Source organism: Sturnus vulgaris, chromosome 12 (assembly GCF_052056855.1).
Source record: "Sturnus vulgaris isolate bStuVul1 chromosome 12, bStuVul1.hap1, whole genome shotgun sequence".
NCBI lineage: Eukaryota > Metazoa > Chordata > Aves > Passeriformes > Sturnidae > Sturnus > Sturnus vulgaris.
Window position 1 is genome coordinate 20,211,875 of NC_142254.1, and position 9,881 is coordinate 20,221,755.

At 60.2% G+C, this 9,881-nt stretch overlaps 2 protein-coding genes across 4 annotated transcripts; both read right to left on the reverse strand.

Moving 5' to 3' along the window:
* Positions 1-89: 89 nt before the first annotated feature.
* Positions 90-3,318, reverse strand: MVD (mevalonate diphosphate decarboxylase). Its single transcript, XM_014874435.2, has 10 exons — positions 3,181-3,318; positions 2,697-2,767; positions 2,498-2,612; positions 2,286-2,429; positions 1,786-1,985; positions 1,627-1,701; positions 1,066-1,284; positions 870-985; positions 681-789; positions 90-347 (listed from the first exon to the last, which is right to left on the reverse strand). The coding sequence occupies exons 1-10, from the start codon at positions 3,248-3,250 to the stop codon at positions 267-269; spliced, it is 1,200 nt and encodes a 399-aa protein (XP_014729921.2). The 5' UTR covers positions 3,251-3,318; the 3' UTR covers positions 90-266.
* A 452-nt stretch (positions 3,319-3,770) lies between these two features.
* On the reverse strand, positions 3,771-9,828 carry RNF166 (ring finger protein 166). Of its 3 annotated transcripts, XR_015806366.1 has the most exons (7): positions 9,644-9,828; positions 8,153-8,309; positions 7,649-7,761; positions 7,325-7,439; positions 6,545-6,652; positions 5,686-5,858; positions 3,771-5,381 (listed from the first exon to the last, which is right to left on the reverse strand). XR_015806366.1 is itself a non-coding variant. In XM_014874496.2 (6 exons), exons 1-6 carry the CDS (start codon positions 9,814-9,816, stop codon positions 5,793-5,795), a joined length of 732 nt encoding a protein of 243 aa, XP_014729982.1. In that variant the 5' UTR covers positions 9,817-9,828; the 3' UTR covers positions 3,771-5,792. The 3 variants fall into 3 exon arrangements, 2 of the variants coding, with proteins under 2 accessions (XP_014729982.1, XP_088028254.1); XM_014874496.2 differs by having other exon boundaries at positions 3,771-5,858; XM_088172128.1 differs by lacking the exons at positions 3,771-5,381; positions 5,686-5,858; positions 6,545-6,652 and adding an exon at positions 6,664-7,135.
* Between the last annotated feature and the right edge of the window lie 53 nt (positions 9,829-9,881).

Here is a 9,881-nt window from a genome sequence, read left to right on the forward strand (position 1 = left end):
GCACAGAAACAGGATCAGCCTCAGGGACTGTCCCCATCTCCTGCTCCCCCCCAGAACCACACACAGAACCTGACACCCCAAAACAGCACTGGAAACAGGAAACCTCTATTTCCTTACAAAAGATTAAAAAACCAGCCCCAGGGTCACATCCTGCCCCAGGGCTGGGGACAGCTTTGCAGCAGGCCTGGCTCAGGGTCCTGAGGCCCGCTGGTGGCACTGACAGAGTCCCCTTGGCGCGTCCCAGCTGTCCCAGAGTGTCACCAGGGTCAGGCATGGCTCCGGGGCAGCCCATCCGCTCCCAGGAGGTGCTGGCTGGGATCATCCACGAGCTGGGGACCAGGGCCAGGCTGCGGGGCAGGACACGAGTCAGGGACACTGGGGAGCTCCCTGATCTGGGTCCCACAGACCCCAAAAGGTCACCCCATGGGTGGTGCCAGTGGGAATATGTCCAGAAATGGGGTCCTGCACACCCACCTGGGGATGGGGTCTCACACACAGCCCTGCGGATGTGGACAGGGTGCTACACACTCCCCTAGGAACTGGGACAGGGATGGGGTCCTGGACACGCCTGGGGACAGCACTGGGGTCCCACCACCCCCTTGGGGCCAGGGATGGGGTCAGACCCCCCCCACAGAGCCGTGTCCCCCCAGTCCCACTCCCCCAGCCCCCCTGCCCCTCACCTTGGTGTGCAGGATGTACTGCACAGCCCCTGGCACAGGCTCGGTGACCACGGCGGCCACCAGCTCCTGTGACAGCGTGGCCGAGCCCACGGGCAGCCCCCGGACAAACCTGTGGCATGGTAAATATGTCACTCCCTGTGTCCCCACCACCCCCCCGTGCCACCCCAGTAAGAAGTGAGGGTCCCTTACTGGTCGCCGTTGGTGGCAGGGGGGAAGCTGCGCCTCACCACCTCCACAAACTCGGCCACGGTGTCGGCCAGCGCGAAGATGACGGCGTTGGGGCCGGCGTCGAAGGTGTAGGCGACCTGTGGTGGCATTGTGGGGACGTGGGGACCTGGGGAAGGGCCACCACGGTGCTGTGACACCCCCAGGGCCCCGCTGGTACCTTGGTGTGGCCGTGGTGGGCGTTGTAGCGATGTGCCAGCGCGATGATTTGGCGTGACAGGTCCGTGAGGTAGAAGATGGGCGGGAAGGTGTCGAGGCAGGTGGCGTGGAACTGGTTGCTGTCCCTCATGGCCAGCTGGCCAAAGCCCTCAAAGTCCCGCTCCTGGATGTGCCTCATCATCTGGGCCAGGCGCTCGGGGACCACTGCCTCTGCCCGGTGCTGCCACAGCAGCGGGGTCACCATCAGCCCACCTCAGTGACACCCACGGCAGGTGGGTCTTGGTCACCCCAAATCAGTGACAATCACAGCAAACGGGTTGTGGCCACCCCAGTGTAGTGACGTAAATGGCAGGAAGGTCACAGTTGTCTCAATTCAGTGACATCCACAACAGGTGGGTTATGGTCACCTCGAATTTGGTGATACCCAAAGCAGGAAGGTCACTGTGCCCTCAAATTGGTGACACCCACAGCACCATGACCCTTTGGGTGTCACTGCACACCCTCCAGCCCCGTTTCAAGGGAAAGCAGACCCTGTCCCTGCCCGGGCACGATGTCCCCCTACCTTCAGCAGGGGACTGGTCTCCACACTGGTCTGCATCCCCGCCGTGCTGCCCACCGGCTTCTTCTCCCCACTGACCTGGGGGACACAGACAGTGGGACACGGCTCCTCCTGAGCCCCCCGAGTCCCAAACCCCACCCAAATCCCCTGCCAGCCCCTCACCACCAGGACGAGGACACGGAGCTCAGGCCAGTGCGTCTCGGGGGCCACCTGGAGGGCCAGGCTGTCGGTGCCATCGGGGCGTTCCCCGCGCTGCCACTGCACAAAGCCCCCGAACATGCTGCGACAGGCACTGCCCGAGCCCCGCCGGGCCACCTCGGACAGCTCCTCCTCCAGCCCATAGAGCCGGGCCAGCGCCGACACTGCGGGGACAGGCAGAGGGGACACCCCTGTCACCACTCCTGCCGCTACCACAGAGCTGGGCCAGTCGGAGCACAAACAGAGGGGACACCCCTGTCACGCCTCCCGGTGCTACCACAGAGCCAGTCAGTGCACAGAGGAGACACCCCTGTCAGCTCTTCCCAGTGCCCTCCATGCCACACTGCCACAGGCAGAGGACATGTCACAGCAAGGGCACACTCCTGTCACCCCCCTGAGCCAAGGAGGGGACAGAGCAGGGCCAGGGACACCCCCAGCCCCGAACCCTGTCCTACAGCACTCACCCAGGCAGGCGTAGCCGGCGGCGGACGAGGCGAGCCCGGCGGCCGTGGGGAAGTTGTTCTCGGAGGCGATGTGGATTTTGTAGGAAAGGCTGAGCGTGGCCGTGTCCTCCCCGCCCCCGCGGCGCTTCCGGGCCAGGCGCCGCACTGGGGGGGACAGCGGGGTCAGGGGACACCGGGAACACCGGGGACACCCACGGGAAGGGGATGCTCACCCTCACGCAGACACGCCTGGACCCGCGGGTGCCCCACGTCCGCCTCCTTCCCGTTGAGCCACAGCCGGTCCTCGGTGAAATCCCGGCTGGCAGCCGCTGTCGTGGTGGTCTTGAGCTGTGGGGAGAGAGGGAGGGGGCTCAGCACTCCTGGAGGGCTGGAACGGGGATGATCCTAAACCTGATCCTGATCCTGACCCACCTGGTCCTGGTGCAGCGTCACGCTCAGGGAGGAGTTGATGGGCAGGATGAGGTCGGTGTCACGCTTGCCCCCTGCAAGACAGCACGGCTTGGAATGACATGGAATGGCTTGGGACAGTTTGATGGCACGGATGGACAGCAAAGCATGGCATGACAGGGCATGGCATAGCTTGGAATAGCATGGCTAGAAATGGCATGGCACAGCCAGGGATGGCATGGCTAGGAATGGCACGAAACAGTTTGCAATGGCACTGGTGGACACAGCAAAGCCCGGCATGACAACGCCTGACATGGCATGGCACAGCTTGGAATGGAATGGCACACCCAGGAATTGCACGGCAAGCAGAGACACAGCACAGCACGGCTGGTGTCACCTGGCCCGGCACAGCCGCACACGGCACACCCGGCACAGCCCGGGATCCGTACACCCCAGGCCCCCCGCGCAGGTGCCAAGCCCGCCCCGGCCCGTGTGCCCCGGCACTCACAGTATTTGATGACGGCGATGTTCACGGGGGCCGTGCAGGTGGCCATTGACAGTCCGCGCTCCGCCGCCATCGCTACCGCCGCTGCTGCTGCTGCTGACCGCCCTCAGGGCCCGCCCCCGCGCCACGCACGTGACCGTGGCGTGCACAGGTTCCCGCCTCGCCATTGGTCGAGGGGGCAGCAGCCGGTTCCAAACAGCCAATGGCAGCGATCGGACCACGGGAGGCCCCGCCCCCTAAGAGCACTGGGCGGGGCCTGCGGGGCGCCATTTTTGAATTGGGCAAGAACCGCGCATGTGCAGATTCTGCCGGTGCTCCCGGTACCGTTCCCGCTGTTCCCGGTCCCTTCCCGGTGCTCCCGGTACCGGCACGGTTCTGCTCTCGGTGTTCCCGTTACCACTGCCGGTTCTGCTCCCGCTCCCAGTGCTCCCCGCACCTCTCAGTCCCCAGCACCCCTCTGCCCCCATGTTCCCCCCAGTGTCCCCAGGACACCTCCAGTGCTCCCAGACTCGCTGTAACCTCCACACCCCAGCGCTCCTGGATCCCAGTGCTCCCAGCATCCCATCAGTGCTTCCCCCTGCAGAGGCCACGAGTGGATGAAACTGCCTTTATTGAGAAAAATGGTTTGCTACAAATACGTCATCGAGTTAATTCCTCTTCAAAAAACAGGACGGCTCGTTAAAAGTTCTAATTATGCAAAAAAGTGGTGACGCACTGGCGGACATGGCCAGTGGGATCCATGGATCCCTGGCACGGAGGGATCCCGGGCACGGAGGGATCCCTGGTGTGGCCCCTCACACCCAGGGCCTTAAAGTGCTTTACAAAAGCAGCTCTTGCTGCCCCTGCTCTGTCTCTGTGGGGCAAAAAGGAGAAGGAAAAGGAGGAGAGAGGGAAGGAGCCCGAGGTTAACAGTGCTGACCCCACAGCAAGGAGCTCTCACAGAGGTTGCTCCAGCAGCTGAGGGTCCCAGCTGAACACAGGACAGGGAAATGCTCCTGGGTCCCTCCTGGAAGATGCCAGGGCTCTCCATCCCACCAGGAACAGCCTCCAGGTGCCAGCAATGCTGGGCAGGTAAGAGAAGATCCCATTCCTCCTTGCTGGCCTGGCTCCAGAAAGGGGAGCAGGGCAGCTCCAGCCCTTTCCCTGCCCTGCTCAGGGAGCTGAGGGTTCTCTGCACGCTCCTCGCAGGGCTGCAGATCCCAAAGTCATCCAGTACTATGAAAATCAAAATAAAACCCAAGCCAGTATTGCTAGAGCAGAGCTGGAGCCAAGTTTTGGATAAAGCTCAGGAGTTCTCTAAGCAGAGAGATGCAGAGGGGAGATCCCACCCCTCTTCCCTGCACATCCTATGGGAAGGCTCTCAGGAATCACCCCCTCCCTCAGCTCCACCTGAGAGCCTTGGGCTCATCTCCCATCTCCCTCCCAGCTTTTCCCAGCCCTCCAGAGCCAACTCCAGCAGCAGCAGGCAGGGCTGAGGGGAAGGGGCAGGGAGAATGGGTCACCAGGATGCTGTGGAGCACCTTGGATCAACAGTGCCCCATTCCCAGGGAGGGATTACAACAGGGAGAAGCCATCCCTTATTTCTAGGGGGACAAGGAGCTCGGTGCTGTGGGTGGGATCCTGCATGGATCAACCAGCACCTGGATCCAATCCAGCTGCTCCTGCCCATGCCAGCGTGGCACAACCATCCTGCCTGCTCCCTCACAGGCAGAGGAATTCTGGTGAGGGAAGAGAAAGGTCCAGAAATATCCAGGAAAGGCCCAAAAATATCCAGGGACGTCCCAGAAAGATCCCTGCACTTCCCCCACCTCAGAGTCCAAGCCGCTGCTCCGGGATCCAGCTCCTGCCTCCCATCCCACTCCCAATCCACGTGTTCATTTGCTTGGGTTATTTGTGTAAAAAATAAAACTTTCTTAATAATGTTCCATAAAAATACTCTTGTCCCAGGTGGCAGATATTGCAGTGTGAAGGGGAACAGCTTCTGACCCCACTCTAGAAAACGTGGAAAAGGCTTCGTGCTGCTTCGTGTAGAAAAAGGCAAGGATTTGGTATCCCAAGAGCCGGTACAAAACGAGGAAGGAGAAGGTTTCCCTGGATGCCATCCTCGAGGGCTCCTCTGAACCACTGTTCAGTCTCATCCTGGGATTCAGGTGAAGGAGGCAGCTCCAGCCTCCAGCATGGGGGGTCAGGACAACCTGACATCTCTAGAAAAAAAAAAAAAAAATCCTTGCAGAGTTTTAAAAAAGATGCACCGTGCTGCCTTCCTCCTTTTTGAAAGGATGTGGCTGATTCCAGTCCCAAATTAGGGTGTTTGGCATCCAGTCTATCAGTTCCAGGTACCTATTCTGTTGCAACAGAGAGCAGGGACGAGTGTGCCAAAAAGCAGCTAATAACACATAGATGTGGACACAGGGATATGCTCTCAACACGGATATTAAACGCCTATCCAAGGATTGATCCCAGCCCTGTGGCGCCGGCTCCTCTCTCCAGAGGTCTCTGCTCACTCACTGTGACAACTGAAGAGGCTCCACCTTCTTCAACAAGGTGGGATTTGCAGCAGGGAACAGAGCAGCAGTGGGAGGGATCCCAGATCGAGGCAGGGAGAGGGATCAGCCTCAGTTCTCGGAGAGGGACAGAGCCAGGGCTGCCTGCAACGCTGCCTCCTCGTCGATGTTGTAATCCTGAAAATCAAACAGGGGAGCTCAGGAGGGCTGGCACAGCGATCCCAGGAATGGCACCCGTGCTCTCTGAGGTGTCCTTTGTGCCCACATCCACTCTCCCGCCTGGAATCTCCCACCTGGCAGGAGAGATGGAACATGCCCACACAAGCTAAGGCTGAAAGGTGAAGCTTTCTAGCAAGGCCAGGGTGTTTTTGCAGAGCTCCAGGTTGGGTTTATCCAACACAGCTCCTGAAGTCGGGATATTCCTCTGTAAATGCCTGGAGATTATTTTTCCTGACATCCATCCAATAAAAGCAGGATGAGAACAGACTCCTCCCCTGAGGCCAAGGCTAAGCCTCACAATTGCCCCCCACACAAGAGGGGTCAGGGACCCCCCACATGCAACAACCAGACCCCCCCCAAACCCTGGGGCTGGGCTGCTACCACCCCCTCCTCCCAAAACCTCCAAGAAAAGGGGTTTTGTGTTAGAATTCCTCAGGGTAAGAGTTTCATGGAAAAACCCATTTTGTGGAGTGCAGGAAAAATTCCCTCTCCTCCTGGTGTGTGAGGACAACCTGATGGGTGTGGGGGTGTCATGGGTGGGACACGTGTGCTCATCCCAAGGGGACGGGAAGGGCTGGTTTCACCTCCTGGCACAGAACACGGGGAGGGGGGGTCCCCATTTTTTGGCTCAGGGTCACACTCACCACGAAGGTGTCGTAGGAGAACTTATGCCTGTGGAGCAGGTGCTGCAGGAAGTTTGCACTCTTGTAGCTGGGATCTCCCCAGGGCATGGCTGAGCACACAGGGCACACCTGTGGGGACAGGGACACGGAATGGTGGCACCTGCACAGGGACCTCCCAGAGAGGTGAGGGGTGTCCCCCCTCCAAGCTGCATCCAACCCAGCCTTGGGCACTTCCAGTGATCCAGGGGCAGCCACAGCTTCTCCCTCCCTCACAAGGAAGGATTGCTCTCTAATATCCAACCTAAACCAACTCTGGCAGTTTGGATCCATTCCCCCTTGTCCTGTCACTCCAGGCCCTTGTCAATAGTCTCTGTCCACCTTTCCTGAAGGTCCTGGAAGGCCACAATTAAGTCTCCCTGAAGCTTCTTTTTTCCAGGCTGAACAATCCAAATTTTCTCAGCCTCTCCTCATGGCAGAGCTGCTCCATCCCTCTGATCAACTTGATCTCCTCTGGAGTCACTCCAACAGCTCCAGGTCCTTCCTGTGCTGAAGATCCCAAGTTCCCCACCTTGGCCAACCCGGAGGGAACAGGGAGAGGAAATCCAGCACCACCTGGTTTGCAGGAACAGAAGGATGGAGGCAGCTCGTTCCAGGGAGCCTCTAACAAAGCAGAGACAGATCCCAAAGGGATTTAAGCCGGCTGTGCTTCCACAAACATCCGTGCTGCTGGCCTGGGATGCTGCATCAGCCAGGGGGTGACTGGATTCCCAGAGCTGTCACACACATCCCAGCATCACTCACCACTTTGTTGGGGTCATTCCTGTGGTTTTCCATGCAGTGCTTCACCAGCTCCTGCTGATCCAGGTTCCGGGCCCCGCAGTACGGACACACGAACGTGGAGCGGTTGGGAATGTTGCTGGAGAGAGCAAGGATGAGCTCAGATGGGAGGGGAGGCTGGATTGACTCCTTCCAAACTAACACAGCACAAACCAGCCCAGCCCCTTCCCACCCCACCTCCCTGCTTTGCTGGATCCTTCATCCCGCCCCACGCTCCAAAAGCCGGAGCAGCAGTGCCAGGAGGGAAAACACCTGGATTTTAGGGCATGCAAGGAGGGACAGGAATACCTGGGAATAGGCTGGGATGTGGGGACAACTGGAACAAACTTGGGGCAGTTGGCCATCTGCTCCTGCACCTTGGCACAGGACGAGACGTGAGAGCGCATTTTGGCCAGAGTCACCTGGAGAAGGAGGACAAGGAACATTCCTGGAGGTGCAGGAATACCTGTCAGGAGCCAGGACAGGAGCCAGCTTTGCTCAGCTGAGGTGGGAGTGACCTCTGGTCCATGGGGGATGACCCACAGCAGTGGGAATGCTGCACCCACCCATCCCTCCTTGCAGGACAGAGGTTTGGGGCTGCAGGGATCCCCAGAGGTTCTGTCCCTGCTCCCTGGGAGCAGAGCCCGACCCCCATCTGGCTGTCCCCTCCTGTCAGGGAGCTGTGCAGCGCCAGGAGGTCACCCCTGAACTTCCTTTTCTCTAAGATGAGCCTCCCCCAGCCCCTTCCCCAGCTCTGGACACATTTCAGAAGAGGATAGGGACAATGGGGACAATAGGGACAGGCAGCTTTACCTTCTTGCTGCAGCCCCTGCAGGGAGCCTTGTAGGACGAGAGCTGCTTCTCCACGCTGGAAGCCTTCTCCACCTTTTTGGGATCGAAGGGCACACGGCAGAGCGGGCACAGCGGGGAGGGCACCTGCAGGCAGGGCTGCAGGCATTCCCCACAAAACCTGGGGGCACACAGCAGCCCTGAGCACCCCGGGGACAGCAGGACCCCAGCAGGGCACCCCGCTCCCTGCGACTCCCAACACCCCAAAACCCAGGTGGTGCCTTAAGTTTTAGCTTTTTCATTTTTCAGATTCTGCACTGCATTGGTGTGCGATTCTGAATCTCATATCAAGCACAGCAAGTTCTCCTCACAGCTCAGGCACACAAAACAATCCTTTTCCAGCCCCAGAACCAAGGACACCGCTGCAGCTTCAGCCCCAAAAAGTGCAAACAGCAGCGAATGGAGGAGAGAATCCGGGAGGATGGGACTGCAGAACCTGGAGCTGGAATTGGACAATTAACCCCAACATGGAAATGGACCCAAACTTATAAAAGTGTGACAATTCATGACCTGGGGTCCATCTAGGGCAGAGCCATGGCCAGGCTCTTGCACTGCCCAAGGTGCATCCTTTGAAAGCCTTTCAGTAAATCCCAACTTTATTCCTTTAAGATTGTTTAGCCTCTGTTCCAGGTCAGACTCTCAAGGCATCACAGGGTTCTGCTGGGAGAACTGGGAGCAGGTGAGTCCTCAGGGAGCTCCCTGCAGCACAGACTATTCCACTGCTCCAAGGCTGCATGTGAAAGCAGCCAAAGTCAGTGCTGAATATCCAGGCCAGGCAGGAGCCTGGATCACCTCATTCCAAGGTCCTCACATCCCCAGGAGCAAAGGAACCCAAGGGCTGAGGAATCCCAGCAGCCCAGAGGAGGAAAAGGAGCCGCGTCCCCGAAATCTGATTATCGTGGCATTCCTGGCCTCTCCTTCCCAGCTCCAGCCACCAGGACCAGGGAATAAAACGCCTCAAAGCCTCTGCCACTGCAAGGGGAGCAGGGATGAGCAGGAGGCATCAGGAGGGGTTGGGAATTGCCCCCAGCCCAGAACAAGCAGGAGCGAGGAGGTGCTGGAGCTCCAAATAAAGCCACAACTCCTTGGGAATGTCCCCAAAATCAGACGGAAAAAGGGATCGAGGTGTCCCCGAAATGCTGGGGGGACACGTGAACAAGGGTTTGGGGGTTCCTGGGAACAGGAGCCAGGTCTGGCAGCAGAGGGAGTGGAAGGGATGGGATGGAGATCCCGGTGTGGGACGGGATGAGGGTCCCGGTATTTGAGTGAGGGTGGGAAGGGGGATCCCGGTACTGAACCATCGCCGGTGTGGGCTGGGGGTCCCGGTGCCGGCTGGGGTCACCGGGCAGAGAGCCCGCAAGGATCCCAGCACAGCGCCCAGCCCCGCGTCGCGCCCGTCCCCGGGGCCGGCTCAGCCCGGGGGTCCCCGCCGCCCCCGCCCGGGCCCCGTCTCACGTGTGCCCGCAGCCCGCGATGCCGACGGCGCGGTGGAAAACCTCGAGGCAGATGGGGCAGCTGAACTGCGCCTCCAGCGCCTCGGCCGCGGCCCCGGGCCCGGGGGCAGAGCGGGGGGGCCCGGCCGGGCCCTGCGGCCGCTGCGCCGCCGCCACCAGCAGGCTCCGGAACATGGCGGCGGCGGCGGCCGGCGGGGCGGGTGCAACGTCATCGAGCGGCGCCACTACGTCATCGCCGC